The sequence below is a fragment of the Phaseolus vulgaris genome, chromosome 4 (assembly GCF_000499845.2).
Source record: "Phaseolus vulgaris cultivar G19833 chromosome 4, P. vulgaris v2.0, whole genome shotgun sequence".
Classification (NCBI taxonomy): Eukaryota; Viridiplantae; Streptophyta; class Magnoliopsida; order Fabales; family Fabaceae; genus Phaseolus; species Phaseolus vulgaris.
In genome coordinates this window covers 11,167,584-11,191,184 of record NC_023756.2, presented here as the reverse complement: position 1 = coordinate 11,191,184, position 23,601 = coordinate 11,167,584, and the positions used below count along the sequence as shown (strand labels likewise).

Sequence of the window (23,601 nt, the reverse complement as noted above, 5' to 3'; positions counted from 1 at the left end):
TCTTAGTTTCTAAGAGACTAATATAACTTGATGGACTGCCTATTTTAGAGACCTTAATTTACATCATAACCCTCCAATTAAATACTGGAACGAACTACGCTTTGCCCTAAGAAAAATATATAGTCCTTCTTATTATGATAAGGATCTTATTCACTAACTCCATCGGCTAACCTAAAAAGACCTATTTGTAGACCAATATAAGCAAAAAAAATGGAGTTACTTATGTTATGGGCATACATCCATGAAGAGCCCACATTAACCATAACTCATTTCTAAAGTGGTCTAAATTTTGACATTAAGGATAAAATTGAACTATTATCTTATAATGATTTTAATGAACTATTATCTTATAATGATTTTAATGTGTTAGGGTAGAAGATCAACTCAATCGCAAAATTTCTTTTAGAAAATCTTCTTATTTTACCCATCCCAATAAAGAATTTCGAAAGGATAATTATGACAAAAATAAGTCAAACGAAAAAGAAAGGAATAATTCACAAATTAAGTATAAGGATAAAAATAATTATGTATCATCTCCTAAAGAAGTTAAGACTAAAACAATTTAATGCTTTAAATATCTAGAAAAGGAACATTACTCTTCTGAATGTCCATACAAAAAACTTTACTTTTAAAAGACTAAGACATTCAAAGGATTGATACTTCATCCTTTGCCTCTGAGGTAAAAAAAGTCCAAACTTATGAAGACGAATTCCATCCATACAAAGGAGATTTATTACTAGTACAACGACTACTTTAAAGTCGTCCCTTAGAAATAAGCACTTCACAACGAGAAAACCTCTTCCATACTAGATGTAAAGTTGTAGGTCATATATGTTCTTTAATTGTTGATAGTGGTTCTTGTTGTAATTGTTATAGTTCAAGGTAAGTAAATAAACTTTCTCTAAAAATTCAACTACATCCTCCACCATATTGCTTAGATTATATTAATTAACTTGACGATGTAGCTATTCAAAACCAAGTAAGTATTCCCATACAAATAGAAAAATATCAAGAAAATATTTTATGTGATATTATTCCTATGGATATTGGACACATACTTGGAAGACCTTAGCAATTTGACTAACATACTTTGCACAAGGGTCATACAAAATAAAATAACTTTTCAAAATAATGGTCATAAATATACCTTGTGTTCTCTTACACCCAAGGAGGTACGAGAGGATGCTATAAAACTAAAAACAAAAATAAAAATAAAATAAAATCATAAAGACACCTCCATCCATAATAGAAGAGTCTAATTCTAAACCTTCCAAAAAGTTATTTCTTCTTACTCCGTCTTCATTGGAAGGTACATCTCATTTACACCCTTTTTCTCTTCTTTCAAAAAATACCTATACACAAAAACAACTAATTAGGAATATTTACTATCCTATTTAAATAAAAATATCAAATATATAAAATTATTAAAATGTTAAATAAATACAAATCCTAATATTTAAAGTCCTATTTAAATAAAAATATCAAATATATAAAATTCTTAAAATATTTAAAATCTTAAATAAATACAAATCTTGAAAGTTTAATGTTCTATTTAAATAAAAATATGAATATATAAAATTTCTAAACTATTAAAAATCTTAAATAAATACAAATTCTAAATATTTAATGTCCTATTTAAATAAAAATATGAAATATATAAAATTTCTAAAATATTCAATATTAATTAAAAACATTTCAAACTTCATAAAAAAAATAACAAAAGAAATTCATTCCAGCACAAACAAAAAAAGAAGATAATCGATTCTTGTATTCAATCAACTTGAAAATCGATTTTCACCCCACAAACAAGAGAATCAATTATTGCTTGTGTGTAACTACATGAAAATCGATTTTGGACCACCAATAAAGACACAAAATCGATTATGTGGAGAATACAACAACATTGAAAATCGATTCTCCCTTTCTGCACAACCCAGGTCAAAATCGATTCTCAATCTAGTACAATGTAACAGAGAATCGATATTCACAACATGCAAAAACAAAGTGCAAAATCGATTTTCACTTCATTACAACGTGAGTGAAAAACCGATTTTGGTTAAGAACATAATAGTGAAAATCGATTTTTCTTCTTAAAACACTGCATGCAAAATCGATTTGAGTCACATTGGTTCAATGTCTTAGAGGAGGTAACTATGCCATTAGTGCAAGAAGGGTATCTGAGTAAATTCATTGAAGCTTACATGACACCCTCTACAATCTCTCTACATCACATTCGACCAAAAAATGAAACTCACTCGCTCCCCCATCCATACCAGTCCCATCAAATCATTAGAACCTAACATTCTTCTCACCCGCTCGGGAGTCTTCCCTCACATGTGATCAGTAGAACCAAACACAACATTAAACTCTTAAATTACATATTATAATTTTTTGATTAATGAAAAGAAGAGAGAAAAAACGTAAAACTTAAACTTGCAAAATAATTGTTTATACTTAGTTTACTATGAGTATCATCTGAAATCACTTACACATACCATGCAAGCGAAAGTGTGAATTTTATAAAACACTGTTCAACCCAATCTTTTTATGTTATTTTTCTCTTTTTCACAATATTATATTTAATCTAAATTTCTCCCGTTTCCATTTAAAATATTTTCTCTCTTTTATTTTCTTGTGGAGAGTGAAACACACCAAAGGGCTATTTTTGACAAGAGAACTTACGTGTCCAACATATGCTGAGACACTTCAGCTGGGCTCCATGAGGTTACACCTACGGATTGCACGTACTGAAGCATACGCCACTGGCATCACCGTGTTTTCTCGTAGAAGCCACCAACAAAGAAAGTAAACGTCGCAAAATGGCGCCAAAGAAGAAACCAGAGTCCGATCCTCACGGAATGTTCTCTGGCATGATCGTGTTTTTGGTTCCCAAAGGAGTCCAAGCCCGTCGATTCCAGGTACAATACAAGTTTCAAGTTTCACCGGCTAACAATGAATATCGTTGTACATTTTTCATTTTTCAAAACCCACTTTTTTATTCCCATTTGAAGTTTCAAAGTTTGCATCTTTTCCAATTTTCTCCACTATTTCCCGTATGTCAGATTTGGAAGGAGAGGTTGGTGCGAATGGGGGCTGTGATAGAGGAGCGCCTATGCAAACGGGTCACTCATGTTTTTGCTATGAACTCAGATACCCTTCTTCAACAACTGGATAGGGACCGTTTGTCACGTTTTAAAGGGGTTGGTTTTTTCTTCATTATGCCATTTATGAGTGCTTAGTCTGATTATGTCTCCTTGGAGATGTAAGGATAACAATAGTATCCATAAACATCCATTTTGGCCTTCCATTCATCAGAAATATTGATTGGTATTTCACTAGCGGTTTAATAAGAAACTTGTGTACCTTTAGAGGGCTAATGAGATGTCTTTATTGATGATATAGGGGCAATGTTGTTTCGGTTTGAGTGTATCTTTCAAGGATTAAAGTGGATATCTACTACTGTTGTTTGAAGGGTCTTGATCATGTTTGGAGCTCCTTTTTTGTTTTTTAAGAATTGTTATGTTGTAGTATTGTACTTTGACTTATGTGGACTGTAATTGGTACTGGATTAGTGTGATGATATAGCAATTGCCTTTGAAATGTATAATGTGGGTTTCTGTTCTTGTGTTAGCAATGTGCTTTTACTTGCCTTTTGTTTAGTTAGTTATTTAATTTTTTCCGGTTAATGATGTAATGGTGATTTCTGCAGAGAGTTCTCCTTTATCAATGGTTGGAGGACTGCTTGAAATCAGGGGAGAAAGTATCCGAAGATATGTATGTGCTGAACTTGGATGCTCAAGGAAAACCTGAAATGTCTTGGAACCCTCAACCAGGTCAAAGCACTTCTAGCGATCCTCAGCAATTGCATAATAATAAGAAGACCAAGTATACGGAAATGGTGAATCATGAAAGTAACGATCAGGGAGGAAAAAATGCGCCATTTTTATCAACAAGCAGCCATGGGGGAGGTGATAGTTTAAGTTCTGGAAATACAAGACCTCAACACCTTGATGCTGAAAGTGTCGTAAGTGCCAAGATCTATAAGCCACAGCTGAACATTATTTCGTGACGATATTTTACTCCAAAACAAGCATTTTCCTCAGGCACTTCTATTAATAATTGGATTCTGACGAATAAAATTAATATTTTTTTCTATCTTCTGGTGCATGTAACTGTGTATAGTGTTCGTAGCACGCACACACTCAAGTTTTTTCTGTTTTGTTTAAAGCTGAAACTCCAATAACATGGGTTGCACTTTGCAGTCATCTTTATCATACAGTCCACCTGATCAAAACAAAAACATAACAGAGATATTTGGGAAACTTGTAAACATATATAGAGGTAAGGCTTTTATAACCCCTAGTCTCCTACATATTGCAATCCTTTTATGTTTCTTGTTACTCTAGTGCTCTTATTTATTGCGGTAATGCTGTTTTAAAGCATTGGGGGATGATCGAAGGTCCTTTAGCTATTACAAGGCTATTGCTGTTATTGAGAAGTTGCCATTTAAAATTGAAAGTGCTGACCAGATAAACAACCTGCCATCTATTGGAAAATCAATGAAAGATCATGTAAGTGAACTATGTCACTAGACAATTTGTCTTGAAATTTGTTACTTTGAATAACAATGTATATCTTTATTTTCTGAATCAGTTCCTAATAGATTTATTGCTCTTCTGCCCTATTTCATCTTCTGAAATTTCTGTTGTCTTCTATGATATCCTCCTAATTTTTTATTTCTAGGAATAAATGTGAATAGCATTGTCTGGTTGTACTCGAAATCCATTTAGCGTGTTAATACCTACGAGATATGATTTTTTTTAAAAGTTTTTTATTATTGGGCTATCAAATTATGATTATTATTGTTATTATAACATAGTTGTTTGGTTCAAATATTTAGTTTTGCAGCTTATTTACCTTTTCCTTTGTCTTCTGAAATTTTGTTTTCTTCATTTATAATGACAGTGAATCTACATTAATAGCAGAGTGATAGTAATTTGGACCTCGAACAAAAATTTCTACCTCTTTTGTAATGATTTAGTGTTTTCTTTTACATTTGTTTAGATAACTAGACTAGCAACTGTTCTTACTATGTACAGATTCAGGAGATTATAACTAGTGGGAAGTTATCCAAATTGGAACACTTCGAAACAGATGAGAAGGTATTATAACCATTAACCCTCATTACTCAAAGATTTATAAAGAATAATTTGTATTAATAATGTATTTTTTTTGCTTTAATGGTTCAAATTTTATCTTTATCCATGATCCTCGTACAACCACATCTTTTTAGTTCTTTTCCATTATATTAGATTATATGCACATTGACAACAATACTTATGTATCACAGTCCTTGATAGCTCTTAGAAAATGAATTTAAGTCTAACTGAACTCTAAAAAACCCGTTTGTCAAGTGAAGTTTGCATCCACCTATATATTATAATTTGACCATATCTCTAACCGTTGTAAGATCTTGAACACACTCCCTCACACCAAGTACTGAACATCTTGAACATGAGACTAGATATTTGTGGATGGTCCAATAGCACGTGACATAATAGGGCTAGTGACAAAACAGGTAACAAAAGATGGTACCACTCTGGTACCATCTTAGAAAGTGATTTTAAGTTGAGCTGCTGGTCCACCAACTAAAACGCTTCATTTCCTTATTTTAGTATCATAAGGTTTCAAAAAGCCCACATGGCTGAGTAGTTTTCGGATCACTAGTTTTCCTTCAAATCAAAGTCCTGTTAAGGTAATTGTTGTTTCTGTAACACCAGTTTTGGGGGCACCCCCAACTTCTGTACCATCAGTTGATGGATCTATTGCTTATTGCAAACTGGCAACCAATTCATGCTTGGAATGTGGCTCCTCCTACTACTGTAAGATGCAGCCAATCCCTATAACCTCCATGGTATTTGGATATGCTTTTCCTCATAATTCATCTATATAACCTCCACTAGTACTAGACAAAGAGTCCCAAGCTTGCAAACATTTTCAGTTTCTCTAAATATTATAACATATAATGAAAATGCACTGGATACAAAGCCTACAGTGTTAATGTTGCAACCCTATCGTCCAGTCAATCCCACTCAAGCAAATGTGAACCTTTTGAGCAATCTCTCTCAAGCCTAGCAGGTGATGAACTCTGCTGGCTTAAGTGGTGGAACCTCTGTGGGACTTCTGTCAATGGGTTGGACTCTTGTTGCCATGCACATGCCAAAGATGAAATCTAGTGGGATGCATTTCTGTACCTGCGACTCAAAATGTTTGTTCATCTGGACAGTCAGTAATAACATCACTAACACTAGGTCCCTTTCCGTTCCTGCGCAGGTTGGACAAAACCCTTGGCTTGGTTCATTATCTTCCAACACTTATAATTTGTCTTCAAGGTCAAACATTGGGATTTCACAACCATTGGGTTGTTAGTATGGGATCACAGGTGTCTTGTATGAGCAGAGGAAACCTTTCAGGCCCGAAATGGTGCATGGTGGAGTTCCCATGAACAAAAAGGAAATCAATGGTCTTGGTTCATCAATTGTCACTTCTGGGAATGGCATCAATTGCAGTTGGTATGCCTTTGTCACAATGAACATCCGGTGGTATGCAATCTGCTCAATGCAAATGTGAAGGCCTGGGAGGGAAGCTTGTTTGGGCAAAGAAAAGGACAGTCAGTCTTTATCACCAAGCTAGAAGGTTACAAGAATTCTTCTGCCTCCGAAAAACTTGCAGCGAGCTGGCCCTCTGTAATGCAAATAGTTCGGCTTATATCTCAGGACCACATGGATAACAAACAATGTATATGATAGGCAAATTTCCTTGTTTTTGGGGCAATGAACCCACATGTTTTTCTTGTTCAGCTGCTGGAAAAGAAGTTGTGTGCAGTTATTCAATTACCATCATTGACATTGCAACTATTTGTTTCTGACAAAGACTCCCACTTGATTGGGATGCTTTTACCTAGGGATATGGTTGTATTTAAGCCACAATTGTCCAGTCAACAGCAACAACAAATGCTGAAACAACACCAACAGTTGCAATCACAACAACATCTTCACAGTTGCAACACAGTCACAACTGCCTAGCATGCAGCAACAACAACTACCTCAGGTCCAACAACACCAACTTTCTCAATTGCAACAAGAGCTTCCACAATTCTAGCAACAACAACAACTTCCTCTACTTCAATAACAGATTTCACAGCTACAACAACAACATCAACTACCTTTACTTCAATAATAGATTCCACAACTACAACAACAATAGCAACTTCCACACTTACAACAACTGCAACCTTAGCAACAATAGATGGTTGAAGCAGGAATGGGTCAAGCAGATGTTGGAGGCCCTGGGCAGTCTTCATCAATTAGCTTAATTTTTAATAGGTTTCCCCATGGCTAACTCACGTATGATATTTATTGGAAATCCCACATCGACTAAAGATAAATACATTTCATAGAATATAGGTGAATGCAAACCTCATCTTATGTGAGCCGATTTTATAAGGTTGAATTAGACTGAAAGTTTATTTCTTAATATGGTATGAAAACAATTTAGAGTCTACCTAGCAAGAGTTTGTTGGGCTGATTAGGCTACCTCCTATCGGGCCGCTATCGAACCATCCATTATATAGTCCCACGCACGAGTTGGTAGTTCGGCGTGAGGGAGGTGTGTTGGAGATCCCACATCGACTAGGAATAATGACATTTTATAGTATATAGCTAGGTGCAAACCTCACCTTTAAGCCGATTTTATAAGGTTGAGTTACGCCTAAAGTCCACTTCTTAATAATATTTATATGAAATGAAACATCTGTGCTATAATATTCTAGCACTAGTCATAAGTATTTTAGCTCATAATTTGTCACTCTTAGATATTTCCTTATCACAGACATGTCTGCAATTTAGCCATTAAAACTTGACTAATTAGTTAATATTGAAATCATGTTAGAAAGTTCAAAAAATAAATTTACCGCTAGAGATATGATCAAATTATAATATATCATCACTTAACAATCTGGTTTTGTGAGGTTGAATTAGGTTTAAAGTCTACTTTCTAAAAATAACTTATCGTCTTGGGGTTGGAGCCTGTAATTATTATTTTTTTAATTCCTTGAGATTGATGTCTGAACTTGATTTTTATAGTGAAGGTTGTGCCCTCTATTATTTGCATGAATAGTGAGTCGTTGGTCTACTACTTTATGATTTGTAGAAGTTGTGTTGTAAAAGTTACCTTTGATTGCATAATGTTTATCCTTTATTGCTTTGTTGATCAATGTGTAAGGGAACTACCAAGTATTTTGTAAGATATCAACTTGTATATTATTACATTATATTGCAATCTTACTTCCTTCTCTTCCCCCCCTTATTGAACTATAGGTGCAGACAATATCATTATTTGGAGAAGTATGGGGCATAGGTCCATCCACAGCAATGAAATTGTACGAAAAGGGACATCGTTCATTAGATGATCTTAAGAATGATGGCTCACTTACAAATGCACAAAAGTTAGGGTTGAAATACTTTGATGATATCAGACAACGAATTCCACGCCATGAGGTCTGTAACACTAGTATTAAAGAGATAATATTCCTCCTCACCCCTCTTTCCCCCACCCAAAATTTATTTTGTTTAAACCTTGATAACCTTTTTTATTTGATAGGTTCAGGAGATGGATCACATTTTACGTAAAGCTGGGGAGGATGTTTTGCCTGGGGTGAGTGAGCTCTACAAATTTTTGTTGGACTGAGACTAATGTGTTTTCTATCTTGTCATAAATGGTCGTCCACCCTGGCACTTCTAAGGGATTCTAAGACATTCTTGATCCTTTTAGAATATTTTGGAATCTCCTAAATATTATAAATTATTTTGCATCTTGTTGAAGATCCTACATAGACTAGAGATTAGGACATCTAGGATAGACTCTAAATGACTATGATAATATAATATATAGTCCTACACACGAGTTGGTAACCTCGACATGAGAGATGTGTGTTGAAGATCTCACATTGACTAGAGATTAGGACATTTCATAGTATATAAGTGGGTGCAAACCTCATCTTATAAGTCAGTTAAATAAGGTTGAGTTAGACTTAAAGTCCACTTCTTAATACATCTTAATTTCTTTTAATCATTTTGAGTCTTTCTTTTGCTCTTTTCTTACCATGTTTCTTGTTAGGACTCCTTGATCATCTTGTAAATTTTATCCTCCTCCTTCTTGATTTGATTCTTCTTCATCCATAATCACATCAAGAAGTGGCATAATCCAAGGGATCAAAGTTTCAAACTTAAGTTTGACCACGGAGAACCATGTTCTTATCTTTGGAGACACAAAATGTTTGGTGAACTAAATTATCTTACTGTTACTCGTCCTCACATCACCTTTGCAGTGAGCACAGTAAGCCAATTATTAAACTCTCCTTGTCAAGACCATTAGGAGGCATTCATACGGATCTTAAAGTATATTAAGAAGGCTGCTAGAAAAGGAAACTTTTATGAAGTTAAGGGAAATATTCTAATTGTTGGGTATTCTAATGTTGATTGGGTAGGGTCACTAAGCGATAGATGCTCCACTTCAGGGTACTATGTTTTTGTTGGAAGTAATTTAATATTATGGAAAAGTAAGAAACAAAATGTTGTGGCAAGATCAATTGTAGAATCTCAATTAAGGGCAATGACATTAGTCACTTGTGAACTATATGGCTAAAACCACTCAAAGAATTCAAACTTGATGAAAAGTTCCCAAAAGTATGTGACAACCAACAATATTATACATTGTCTCTAATGTTGTCTTTCATGAGAAGATCATGCATATTGAGGTAGATTGTCATTTCATAAGAACAAAAGTAGAGTTTAGGGACATGACCACTAGATTTGTCAACTCTAGGGAACACTTTGTTGACATATCTACTAAAAGGACCAAAGGTCGATTATATTTGCAGCAAGCTAGACACATGACTTATATGCTTCAACTTGATGGGTAGTGTTGTAATTATAGAACTAAGGAACTTATTCTATATAATCAAGAATATCTTGATTATATATTTATTATGAAGAATGTGTATATTTATTTTCATATCATATATTTGTTATTTAGAGGATACCAAATATCCTTTACTATTGTATTAGTTCCTTTTACTCAATATAAATAAAACATTTGTGTTGTCTCTGGAACACGGTTTCAGCTTAATGTTTCTATTTTTCCTAAAGTTTAACTACTCACATAATCAGAGCAAGAATATTATTTTGTTGCTGCCGCAATTTGAATTGAAGAATCGTGTTGAAAACTTGGTCATTGTGCTCTTATGTCATTTAGGTTGCTATCGTTTGTGGGGGATCATATCGACGTGGGAAAGCTACCTGTGGAGACATTGATATCATTATAACACATCCTGATGGACAAAGGTATGGCTTGATTTCTTATAACCTTTATTTTTGAAGAAAAATTGTGTTTAAATATATAATAATTTTTTAATTGTTAGATATTATTAGATATTGTTAGATATTTCTATGTAATGGACTTAGCCCATATTTTTTTGTATGATTTTTCTCTATATAAACATTTATCCTATTTTTCTTTTTTCTTTATTTTAATATTAGTCATAGTAATAACATATTCTAGTGGAGTGGAAAAGCCTTTGGTTGCAAGAAGATTCAGATAATGGAGTGCATTAGTTGCCATCACTGCTACTATTGCCTTTTTGTCCACCATGGTGGTCCTACCATGGTATAGGTCCTACTAAATCCTAAATCATAAACCATAAAATCTAAACCCTAAACCTAGTTTTGCCTCCAATTTTCTAATGCATTTTTTTGCCTTAGAAGCATAATAGGATTTGAATCCTTAAACCTTGACCATTTGAAAGTTACCGCTGTTTGACCCTGTTCCTGCACACATTACACTTTCTAGAATCCCATGGATTATGACCTTCCATAAATTGAAAAATGCATGCAGTTGGCACACTTGGCATTGAAGAGGATTGACCTTGATTGATTGATTACTGGTTCCTCAAAAATTTTGGTACTCTTCATAATTTTTCAGATTTAGACACATGAGCAGCTTTGTTTGGAAAGCCATGCTATGAATAGCAATTTTCTTAGGTATGACCTATTTTTTGCAATATGAGCATTGAGGATGTCCATTCCTACCAAGATGTCCTCGTCGTATGTTCCGACCTCCTCTTCCTCTTTCCTGAGGGACTGCCATTGCGGAAGTTTCAATAACTTCAGTTTGATTGTCATCTTTCATCAATTTAGGCACACAAATTTTATTTTATTTTTATCAACAAAGAAAGAATATGTATAATTGGGACATTTAAGGGATGTCTCAACCTGTATGCAAGAGAATGATTAAAGGAAGTGTACCTTAAACCCGATATGTACAAAATACAAAAGAGCAAAACCTCCTTAGAATATTGTAGTAGAACCTAGAACAAACACCTACTACAGCAACAGTACATCAAACTGCTAACAACAATCATAGTGAGTCTAGTAATTAAACCATCCATATAAAGGATTTGACCACAAACTAGAATTTGACCACGAAAATTATCAAAATCTGAATGTAGGTTTTTTAGAATCAATACCATATAATATTTGTCAAGTTTTTTGTTGAGTTTCTCTAATGAGTTTGCCATTAGAAATTGTTTAACTTCTAGTGCAGCCTTAGCCTATGCCATATGTGAGATCCTATCATGGTTGGTCTGTTTGAGAGAAGTTACTCTTTGGAGTTGTTTCAAAGAGACACTCAATATAATTAGCAAAGATGTCTTGCGCATTCTTCCAAAAAGTGAAACATGTTTTGCGGGATCTGAGCATCTCTAAAACATTAGGCTCAACACCATAAAACAATACATAGTTGGAAGTCAATCTTTTGCTAATGAAATCTATTTGCATCAAGAATAGAGTTGACTTCAATTTCTAAATGGTCATGATATCCTTGACCAAGGAACCATAACTCCATGGAGGTAGACTAAGACGAATATTTCTTTTAGTTGAGTCTTGCACTTGTAATGGTAGGAATAGCAGAAAAGAAAGGGGCAACACTAAACTTGAAAGAGAGAAGAGGAACCCTAAGACCATGAGAGGGAGAATGTGTTCTAACACCAAAGTATGTTGGAACAATGACTTCTTCCAATGAAACAGTGATGGTGATATTGTGATGTCAATAGTAATGCCTGTGATGACAATAGACTTTGTCGAAGACAATGAAGGAGAAGATAAAGTGGGATCATACCCACTTTGATACCAACTTGAATAAATAAGATGGAGGAACAAACAATGTAGTAAACCTAGACTGTTGTGCGTTTTATTGTTGTGTATATAGGAGTTACAAACTAAGGCAAGATACTTCCCTTAAACCCTTACCCTAAAGCTAGGTACATACAAAAGAAATAATAACAAATAACATTACATTTAACAAAAATAATCACCACCCTATATAAGATCACAGGAAAATCAAACCACAAAAGCTACTTCTTATTGTTAGAGACCAAGACCTTACACATTAGAATCTAAGGGTGACAAAGCAATCCATTTATTTGTCATCTATGCAGAGCCCATCTACAAGTACATTCATCCTTTCCTTTCATTATTAGAAAGTCGACTTTAAGTCTAACTTGACCTCACATAATTGGCTTGTAAGGTAAGGTTTGCACCCGCTTATTGTAATTTGGCCTTATCTCTAGCCGATATGAGATCTCCAACACACTTTCTCACGCAAGAACTAAACATCTTGAGCATGGGACTAGAGGAGAGAACCTAATAGTAGGTGACATGAGTCCTAACAAACTTGACTAGGATAGGTTCTGAATAATTTTGACACCATAAATTGGACTTTGAGCCTAACTCGATCTCTTAAACTCAACTTGTATGGTGAAGTTTGTAACCATCTCATATATTGTGATTTAGTTGTATCTCTATTCAATGTGGGATCTCCAACAATTAGAAGTATAAAATTATTGCATAAGATGAAATCCATCCATTTAATTTATGGATAGTTAATGCTTCATTATTTCTTGAAATCTAATGGATCCTCCTATAATACTTAACGGATCAAAATCAATCCAACCAATTTTTGTCACAGTTAAATCTTTCTTAAATTTACCTTTTTAAAAGGTTTTCATAAATATTAAATTTGTTTTACAATTTTTTTAAATATTTTTATGAATGGATTCATCGATGAAAAAATTGTTCATGGATAGATTGTGGGACTCAAGTCTCATACCTTGCAATTGAATGGTACATCCAACCATGTTTCGCAGCACACATGGGTTGGCTGTGCTCTGCATCAGGCTACTAGCTCTTTTGACTAGTTTTGTGAACCACGGCTATGCTAGTGTCACCACCTAAGCCATGCTGTTTTTTTGCAAATGAGAGACATGGTGAAAATCTCTAATTTCAATTGACACGTACCTTGGAGGAGCCATAAAGATAGCTGTTGTAGCTTAAAGCCATGTAGAGCCACACTAGAATTTCATACTCCAATGACAAAGTCATTCTCATGCCTTGTAGTTGGATCAAAGTATCCTACTATATCATGTTTAGAGTTGGCCGCAATGTGGTGCTACCAGGATTTGATAACTGGATTCTAATTTATAACTAAAAGTATGTTTTTAAAATAACAAATTTATGCCATATGTACTGCTTTCCAAATTAAATTTTCTTTTGTACATGGCATATGTCTAATTTATTAAATTTTAATAGAATAGTACATAATAATTTTCTATTGTACCATGTATCAAAATTTTATCTTGGTAAAACAAAATTCTTAAAAGAGTCTTTTAGAAGCATGGTTTAACTTTGCATACTGTTTACTTTGATTGATTGAATGATTATGGTTGTTCTAAATTGTTAAAGCGATTTATGTCATGAAGATTCATTATTTCTTTCGTGCTTATTTTCATCTCCATTATTGGAAAAATATGTAACATTCATAATCATTTACTCTTGCTATTAAGGAGAGAATGCTATTGACTATGCACTTATTTATCATTGTTTGCTTTGTGGATACTTCTTTTTTCATGTTCAGAGGTTAAACAAATATATTCATTGCTTGCAGTCACAAAGGATTTTTGCCAAAGTTTGTAAAACATTTAAAGCATATGAATTTCCTAAGAGAGGATTTAATTTTCAGTAATCATAGTGAAGAGGTAATTTTAGCATTTTCTTGTTACCTATAATTTATGGTTTGTTTGGTTTATTGATTAAGCTTTCCTGGAAAACATTGATAAAAAATTTCCACATATTATTCTATCATTCGTATGTTGATATCATCAAAGATAAGTGTAATTAGGTGTAGCTGGGTAGTTAGTTATGCGGTTTGGGAGTAAGTACGTAATAGGTCCTTAGTTGTAAATGGGTTTTTTTAGCTTTTGTTTTTTATCTGGTAGAATAAAGTCTTATATAGAATTTATTGTAAAGTTGTTGTGTGCTTTGTGTTGTATCTAGTTTCTAGATATATCTTTTCATATTCTCTTCTTTTCCCTCTCATGTATTGTATTTGATGTATCCAAAGTTATTATAAATATGAGATCCTGAGAGAGGGAAATTCACTCTCTCAAATTCATTCTTTACACTTTTGTATTTTTCTCAAATTGGTACAAAGTGGGTCGATCCCACCCTGTCCGTCTCTATCCGAAAAAGAAATTGGCATTGGATCACTATTTGTAGCCTTTTGCCACCGTAGTTTCATCAGCCGACACTTGGATCCAGTGTGCCTCGAGGAGTGCGACCCTACCCTGACAACTCCTCATCCAAACTCGACCAACGCGTCGTTAATGTCGTGGCTGGGCCACTTTCCAATGGTCGCAATCTTCTGGACAACCACAATTTGACTTGTCGGAGTCTTTTGAGCTCATTTCTGCCCTTTGTGCTTGATTTCGGTATCATTTGGTGGGTTGTTTAGAGTTGTTCACTATTTCTCTCTTTTGATTCCTAGGATTCTCCTTTCTTCTCGTTGCATTACGGGATTGTGTCCCTCCCTCTACCTTGTTTCAACATGTCTTCAGGGAGTATCTCCTTTTTTTATGGGACTTCTTCTATAACTAATGAGAAATTAAATGGTAAAACCTACCTATGAAGTGGAACAGAAGCAGTGGAACTAGAGTTTTGACAATCCTCATACCATTTAAGAAATTCATTGAAAATTGCAGGTTGGTCTGAGATATAAGATGAAATAGGGTCCATAGTAGAAAGTTACAAAGGAATAGTTTGGGCAATCGTAACAAATCTAGGAGGACAAACATGTAAGGCATAATACTAGTCAATTTTTTGGCCAAGTTTGCCACAATGGTCTCACTTGTGATGCCCTTTTCTTGGTTTGGAAGGGCGAGTGCAATCATAACGTTGAGAGATTAAAGCAGAAGAGTCATCAACTTGAAGAAATATATCAGTGATGTGTTTACCTGGCACACGCAGAAGGGTAGAACAAGTGGAAGTAAAATTGGGAACAACAAGAGATCCCAAAATCTGATCATGGACATGAGAATAATCACCAAGAAGGCCAAGTAAGCCCAATAGCATGAAGAACCTGAGTGGGTTCACCCAAAAAAATTGAATTTTAACCCTAGGCTCTAGATATCATATTAAGAAGTGAACTTTAAGTCTAACTCAACCTTATAAAACTGACTTATAGGGTGAGGTTTGCACTCACTTATATAATATGAACTGTTCTTATTTCTAGTCTCCAATACAAAATTTTCACATGAAGTTAAAAATCAATTTGGAATTATTGTTTGAATTTTGCGCAATGATAATGGACATGAGTATCTTTCTCATTATTTTAAAAGTTTTATGACTTGTAATGGTATTCTTCATGAAACTTTATGTGTTTATACACCTCAACGAAATGGAGTGGCTAAGCACAAAAATAGACATCTTGTTGAAACAATTCGCACTATTTTAATCCATTGTGAGGTTTCTCAACGTTTTTGGGATGATACTGTTATTAGTGAATGTTATCTTATTAATCACATGTCATCTTCAGCTTTAGATAACAAAATATCTCATTCTATTTTACTCCCTTATGACCCCTCTCCACCTCTTAACTCCCAATGTTTTTGGGTCCACATGCTTTGTTAATTCAAATGATCAGTTATCAGATATTTTAACTAAATCCTTACGATTGCCTAGGAGGATTGATTGTATTTGTAACAAGCTGGTACATACGATTTATATACACTAGTCTAAGGGGGAATATATATTTATATATGCAATGGGCTCAACCCATATTTTTTCGATGTTTTGTTTTTCTATATAAACATAACCATGTGTTCATTAAACACAAGGAAAATTAATCTTATACCTAGTTTTCTCCTAATTACACATTATCAACCATCCATATTTCGCAGAAGTGGTTGCTGAGAATTTTGTTAGAGAAGTGATACGACTACATGGGATGCCCATCTTCATTGTTAGTGATAGAAATCCTACTTTTATGAGTTTGTTTTAGAAAGAGATATTCAGGCTGCAAAACATCTTTAAACAGGAGTACAAGAAGTCGGCTGGAATTAGATGGCCAAACAAAAGTCTTGAACAGAATGGTGGAAATATATCTAAGCACTGCTTGTTAGGTAGTTTATGGCACACTCTTTGTACTAGGACCTATGGTGGAAGTTGAGGCTCAAGATTTAATGGAACGTGATGAAGCTCTGCAGAGACCACAGAATCACATGACACTTTGTACTAATAGCCACAGAAAGATAACATTGATTCAGCCAGGGGATTGGGTATATTAGAATATTAGGCCGATTAGGCCTCATAGGCACACTACCATGGTTACTAGACTCCATCCTAAACTAACAGCCAGATATTGTGGACCCTATTTGGTTCTACAACAAATTGGACCTGATGCATTCAACTTACAACAACCAAAACAGTATCGTGTGCATCTTTAAGAAAGTTGTGGGGGACCATCCACTGGAGCAAAACAAAACTAACAGCAGAGTTACTGGAGGTGATCACAGTTTTCAGCTTCTTCAGGCATTAGATAATCGAACAGTGAATAAGAATGGAGAGTTAATTCATCAAGTGCTGGTGCAATGGCATAACAAATCTCCAAAAGAAGCTACTTGGGAAGATCATTCAGATTTCACGATTCGATTTCCAGATTTCATCCTTTAGGACAAGGTTGTTTCATAAGGGTGGTGTATTATTAGGAATGGGGACAAGACTGACAAGAAAGGGGAATGACCTTTAGAAGTCTATTATAGAAAGAAAAAAAGGGCTAACTTGTAATTAGCTGTAACTGGATAGTTAGTTGTCGGATTTGGAGTAAGGACTTAATAAATAGATTCTCAATTATAATGGGGGACTTTTAGCTTTTATTTTCTAACATCGGTGAATCTGATTTTTCCAGAATGAAAGGAGAGTGCTTCTTTTGGGGTAATTTTGTTCACCTTGTTGTTTTGATTGTTTGTGTTGTATAGAAATACTATTCCTTTCAGTCACACTGTTTTTGTATCTGAGAAGGTGATATCGTGTTAGGATTTCTTGGTTCCTAACACTGTGTGCTTTCTCTCAAACTTTAATAGGAGTTCATAACCTGTTCTCTACTTCATATATATATTTATCTTTCCATAATTTTGATTTAATTCTATCTAGATATACCTTTTTGATGAATCAATCCCTACTTGATATTTTGTTGTACCAATCTATCTGGAAGATGTTTTTGCAATATTTCTTTGTTAATTTTTATTTCATTAGACAGGGTTCTGATTCTGGTGTGGACACTTACTTTGGCTTTTGCACCTATCCTGGACGGGAGTTGCGTCATCGTATTGATATAAAGGTGACAATTGTAACTTTAAAATATTTTAAGGTGTTCGTTTTATCTTTCTTTTGACATGTAGCATGGCATATATTAGTTTTATTGCCATGTTTGTTTTCTGTTTAATAGTGTTTGATACTGCTGGGACTATTAATTATTTACCTACTTAACCAACCATAGGATATTGCAGTAAAAATGTAAACGTAGTTGCCCCATCTTGTCGTTTGAACTTTGTTGCATAGCCAACTTTTTTTAAATGGTTGATTTTAATGTTTTTGCAGGTGTACCCAAGAGACATATATGCATTTGGGCTAATAGCTTGGACAGGAAACGATGTGTTGAATAGGAGGTATAGTTACTTCTCTATGCACTAAACTTTCTGTTCTAGACTTTGTCTTTTGGCCATTGATCTGTAGTAGAGCAGTTCAAATAGTACCTCTGGGATTGTTCTTTTGATTTATGGGAATATCATATGAATTTACTTTTTGAGACATATGCAGATAACATTAGTGAAAGGTTTAGAAGTGAAATGAATATTTGATCATTTTAATAATAGAGAAAGATGTTTCCCTTTTTTTTTTAATGATGTAACCATTATATCTAAGAAATTGGTTATTAGTGGTGAGCTAGGTGGCATCTTAATTTATGTCTGTGTTGTGTCAACATACTGTTAGATGTATATGAGCCTAGGTCTATCTCTATGTGATGCAATGCAATGTTGCGAAACTCGAGAATCATAAGAGGTTCGGAAAGGGAGCGACTCGTAAGAGTTACAAGTATATAAAAAAATATATTCAATATATAACACAATTAAAAATATGTTCATAATTCATAAAATGTTCATGTACAAAACAACCAATTTCTAATGTCATCTCTGCCATGACCTTCATCATCATGGGCAATTAGAGGAACCTCCAAATCATTCATATATGCAGCAACACCAACTCTACTAGCTTCTTCATTTTCTCCAACTTCAAGTAAGATGTCATTATCTAAAGTATAACTTGAATTTGCTTCATTTTCCTCTAGAGTCCATTCATCATCAAAAGCAATATCATCAATGTTATAGTCTTTTGTTTTCCTAACACCCTTCTTCTTCATCAATCTTGAATTAGCCATCACAAACACCACATCATTCATGGTCTTTTGGTGTAAACGATTTCTTTTCTTAGTGTGGACCTAAATAATTATAAAATTAATTAACACATTATCATCTAAAAAATAATTATAAAATCAATTTCATAAATTTAAATTCTTATCCTTTCAAAAACACTTCAATTACGCTCATAATTGAATGAACTACAAGCAACCTCAATACTCTAATTGCACATCTTTGTAATTCCTCGAATGTTCATCATCGTATGATTTCCACCATTGTAATGAAGTTTTGGTCTTGAGTGCCTGTGGAGCTACCTGACTACCAAAAAATTCAAACTTGCTCTTGAAACTCTCAATTTGAGCATCAATCTTACTCATCTCATCAATGTGTCTGGCCAACCTCTCCAAACAATCATACATTCTAGGTTTCACCTCATAGTCAACTTTAAACTCGGGATGATAGTGTAACATGGGATTAAGGTAGCCTGCAGCATGCAATGACGTATGTTGTCCCATCTTTGATCAATGATTTCCCAAAGGGGAGTGTAGCTAAATAAGATAAACATAAATAAATTAATCTCCAAAAGAAGTCTATATTTCTAAGAAAACAAAATTAGAAATCAAATATAAATGAAAGGTAATTAGTTATTATTATTATTATTATTATTATTATTATCTTTTACTAACTCCACTGGAAAAACTTTGTATTTTTCTTTAGCAATATCTATCTCTTCAAAAATAAATCTCATGGCTGGTTTCTTTTCTGAATTCACCATGTGCAACACCTTAATTAGGGGAAGAGCACCCCTCATGCAATTCAAATTATTTTTCCTAAATCCTGTTCCAATAGCAAATTTCCACAAACCTTTTGTCTCTAATCTTTACAAAATCTTCTAAAAATCTTCCTACATTAAATGAATGCAATGGGCTACACAAGATGTCCAATACAACTTTTTTTCTCCTGTGCATTAACAATTCTTGAGCTGCCTTATAATTTGTTGCATTATCGATTACAATTTGGATGACATTCTCTTCGCTAACCTCTTCAACAACATCAACCATCATCTTTAATTTTTTTTCAAGTGTCTTGCCTATGTTTGAAGTATCAATAGACTTCAAAGAGACACTCTCTTAAACTATTTACCAGAAAATTAAGTATAGACCTTTTCTTACTATCATTCCATATGTTATTATTGTAAACCCATTCTTCTTTTTTTAAAATATTTTATGTTCTTCCAATATCAAATTAGTCTTTTCAACCGGTTGCTTCAAATATTTCACTCTAATTTCATGATATGATACTGGCTTAAATTCGTCACCATGTTTAGCAACTAACTCAAACATTCTCTTAAATTCTTAACCGTTTGCTACATTAAATGGAATAACATTATTGTAGAGAAAGAGAGTCATTTCTTGACATGCCTCCTCCCTCTCACTTTTCTTGAAAATAAAATTAAGAGTAGTTTGAGCGCCCCTTCTTTTGAAAATATTTTATGAGTCCCCACTGTCTTCTTGACTTGTTCTTTTCTAGCATTTTTTGAATCACCCACACTATTGTCATCTCTAGATATTGATTTCTTCATCAAATTTTGCTGCAGCATAGTAATAGTATCCAACATTAATGTTTTAACCTCTTCAGGAACTGCTATACATGCTCCAACATCCTTTGAAGTCCCTATTGTATGTTGCTTCAATCTATAAACCCCTCCTGTTGATGAAGTCCCTATTGTATGGTGCTTCAATCTAGAAACCCCTCCTGTTAATACTTTCTCACAATATTCACATTTTATGTTCCTTGCTTTGTTATCAATAGAAAGAGAATGTTTCCACACAGGATCAGTCCTTCCACTTCCATTTGCCATTATAAATATCAGCTAGTACATTCCAAAAAATTAAATCAGGAGAGGAACATAACCGCGACAACAATGAAAAACTTAAAACAGAAGAGAAAGGAAGTAATTGTGATAGAAGAAGAACAAAGAGGGATAATGGTAGCAGGTGACGAGCACGATGGCATCTGCAAGCGATGAGCACGATCTCGAACGAAGGTGACCAATGAGCGGTGCCAAACATGAGCGAAACCACGGTGGCGAACAGGAATGGCGCGGCTACATGAAGGGCGAAGACGTGAGCTATGGAGATGCGAGCGACAAAGACTTGAGGTTTGTGTGCAATGTTCTTCTTAAACTTGAGGACCAAAAAGAAGATAAAAAGAACATAACTCAAGGATTTTGACTTGTAGGAATTAGTGGTATATGAAAAATAATATTCAATACATAACACAAGTAAAAATAAGTTTATAATTCATAAAATTAATCCATAAAACAATTAATAAATATTAAATACAAATAAACCTTCCGCAAAATCCTTTATGTTAGTAAACAATTTTTTCCTGATACCATTTTAAAATAAGGGAGTAAGGAGCAGAACAGATCAGAGAAAATAAATAAGGCAGAGGAGCAGAACAGATCAAAGAAAATAAACAGAGAGAAACAGGGGCGGTGAAAGGGAGTGGCAAGCAGCACAAATACGAGCTATGGCGAGCACCACAGCAATTGAGAGCAAGCGGTGGCAAGCGAGATGAGTAGGAGAATCTTGACGGTCCAACGATCCTCCGATTTACCGAGCAGCACGCCTACTTGGTCCAACCCAATCCGCTGTTCGAGTCACCTTGCCTTCTCCTCCAAACTCGTTGAATTGTACGAGTTTGTGTGTATACCCAGGATTTTAACAACATTGCTTGTGTGTCAACACTGGCTGGTTGGATGGAAATGGTTGTGGTGGATGACTTGATTTATTTTTTTCAAGACATATTCTTCTTTTCTTTACAATACTTTTTAATAAAAATCCATTAAAGTTATAGCAAAATAACTCATAAAACCCCGGAAACATGGTTTATCATTTTACTTCTATCTCCCTTTGTTTTAAGTTTTCTTCTCCTACCAGTGATTATTGAGAAGCTTTTAGACTCTAGCTTTTTGTTGTTTTCCTGCGTACGATGTTTTCATAACCTTACCCTTTATTTGATGGGGCTTGTCCGTCTTGTTTGTCTTGGGTTGTAATTTCTGGATCATGCATAGTTAATAAGTTGTGATGGTTTTTCTCATTCTGGGTGTATGAGTGCAGGTTGAGGCTGCTAGCAGAATCTAAAGGATTCCGGCTTGATGATACTGGGTTGTTTCCAGCCACTCATGGTTCTGGCAGCAAACGGGTATGGCATAAAAGAATCGTTTACATTTGCGTTATGATTTGCCTGAATTCTCATATATGGTTTTGTTCCATTTCAGGGTGCAAAAGGTAGTGCGAGTTTGAAATTTAATACTGAAAAGGAGGTATTTGATTTCCTGGACTTTCCTTGGCTTGAACCACATGAAAGAAATCTATAAATATACGCATGGTTTGTAAATTTTTTGCTTGCTCTCTGCAATCAACCTTTTTAGAATATTTTAGAATATGGTGATGTATTTAGCAAATGCCTTTTTTTATTATTCTCAGGGTGCTGCTTTGTAATAGATACACTTGTAAGATACAATCATGTCTGACTTCAGTATTTTTTGTACAAAAAGTGGTACCATAATGAGAGCAGTTTTGCTGTAGGGATTTATTTAAAATATATTGTAAGTTAATTGTCATGGCTGCAGATTAATCATTAATCTTACAAATTGTTCTACAATTAAACATAATTTTGGGGTTTGTAGATGCGGTGAATTCTCAATTTAATATGTACATATAAAATTTATTAAATTGGTTTCTCTGTTAAATGTTATTATCTCTGCGATCGTTATCTCCTTATACATTAATAATTTAATCCTTGGTGTAGTGAATTTTTATTTGGTCTTTACCTTGAGATCAAATTAAAAACGTGCTACATGAATAGAGAAACAAATTATGAAGAAGTTAGGGACCAAATGAATAACATTTTATTCATATATAGATCAATTAAGAACTAAATTAAGAATTCACTACGAATCTATATTATGTCTGACTTTGTTTTAATTTACCCATTTGTCCAATTTATTCATTCCCATGAAAATATTTTTAAAGAAATAGATATCTTCAAACTCAGATTATATATTTTATATATTTATAAGTAGTAGCGGGTGATATGAAAGATACAATAAAATGAGAAATTTGTATATATACAAAATTTGTTTGTAAGATGAGATTGATATTTGTTTACATACTATGAAATTGACTAGAATATCTAGTCAATGTAGAGTTTTCAAGATAAATATTAAGTGATTTTAAGTTTAATTGAATATAACAAAATTTTCTTATTACAAGCCGACCTTAGCTCAGTTGGTAGAGCGGAGGACTGTAGTTGGTAATCCAAGCTGATATCCTTAGGTCGCTGGTTCGAATCCGGCAGGTCGGATTTTTTTTGTGTCTTAATATAATCTTTAACACATTAGTCAATGTAAATGTAGGCTCACCGAGATAAATGTTTAGTCAATGGATCTCCAAGATATGTTGGAGACAATGATGCTATTCTAACTCCCAATGCTTCGGGCATCTCCATGAGAATATAGGATGTAAGCTGCATCTTCTCGGCATCTTTAAGTGTATGAGAAATATTATTACCTGAATGCAAGTCTTGGTTGCTTCCTATATATATAAATTCCTTTAAAAGAAATTAAATCCATACATATAATTCCATTCAGATTTAGCCTTGCTATGTTCAAAATCTCCCGTCTAAATTGACCTTACCATATTCCACTATTCTTAGTTACTATTGTT

At 34.1% G+C, this 23,601-nt stretch overlaps 1 protein-coding gene, 1 non-coding gene and 2 pseudogenes across 5 annotated transcripts; all 4 read left to right on the top strand.

Annotated features, from left to right (window-relative positions):
* Positions 1 to 2,634: 2,634 nt before the first annotated feature.
* Positions 2,635 to 22,496, top strand: LOC137837265 (DNA polymerase lambda). 4 transcript variants are annotated; one of them, XM_068646221.1, is made up of 14 exons: positions 2,635 to 2,918; positions 3,063 to 3,200; positions 3,710 to 4,024; positions 4,263 to 4,341; positions 4,441 to 4,571; positions 5,100 to 5,162; positions 8,379 to 8,558; positions 8,662 to 8,715; positions 10,315 to 10,403; positions 14,059 to 14,149; positions 17,707 to 17,787; positions 18,048 to 18,115; positions 21,991 to 22,075; positions 22,152 to 22,496. In XM_068646221.1, the coding sequence occupies exons 1-14, from the start codon at positions 2,820 to 2,822 to the stop codon at positions 22,248 to 22,250; spliced, it is 1,572 nt and encodes a 523-aa protein (XP_068502322.1). In that variant the 5' UTR covers positions 2,635 to 2,819; the 3' UTR covers positions 22,251 to 22,496. The 4 variants fall into 4 exon arrangements, with proteins under 4 accessions (XP_068502322.1, XP_068502324.1, XP_068502325.1 ...); XM_068646223.1 differs by lacking the exon at positions 14,059 to 14,149 and having other exon boundaries at positions 2,678 to 2,918; positions 17,703 to 17,787; XM_068646224.1 differs by lacking the exons at positions 21,991 to 22,075; positions 22,152 to 22,496 and adding an exon at positions 20,504 to 20,652 and having other exon boundaries at positions 2,678 to 2,918.
* On the top strand, positions 5,318 to 6,505 carry LOC137836552 (mediator of RNA polymerase II transcription subunit 25-like; annotated as a pseudogene).
* LOC137837266 (mediator of RNA polymerase II transcription subunit 25-like) lies at positions 6,521 to 7,382 on the top strand (annotated as a pseudogene).
* A 652-nt stretch (positions 22,497 to 23,148) lies between the features above and the next one.
* Positions 23,149 to 23,239, top strand: TRNAY-GUA (transfer RNA tyrosine (anticodon GUA)). The gene is given in 2 exon segments: positions 23,149 to 23,185; positions 23,204 to 23,239. It is a non-coding gene; the product is annotated as a tRNA-Tyr (tRNA).
* The last annotated feature ends 362 nt before the right edge of the window (positions 23,240 to 23,601 follow it).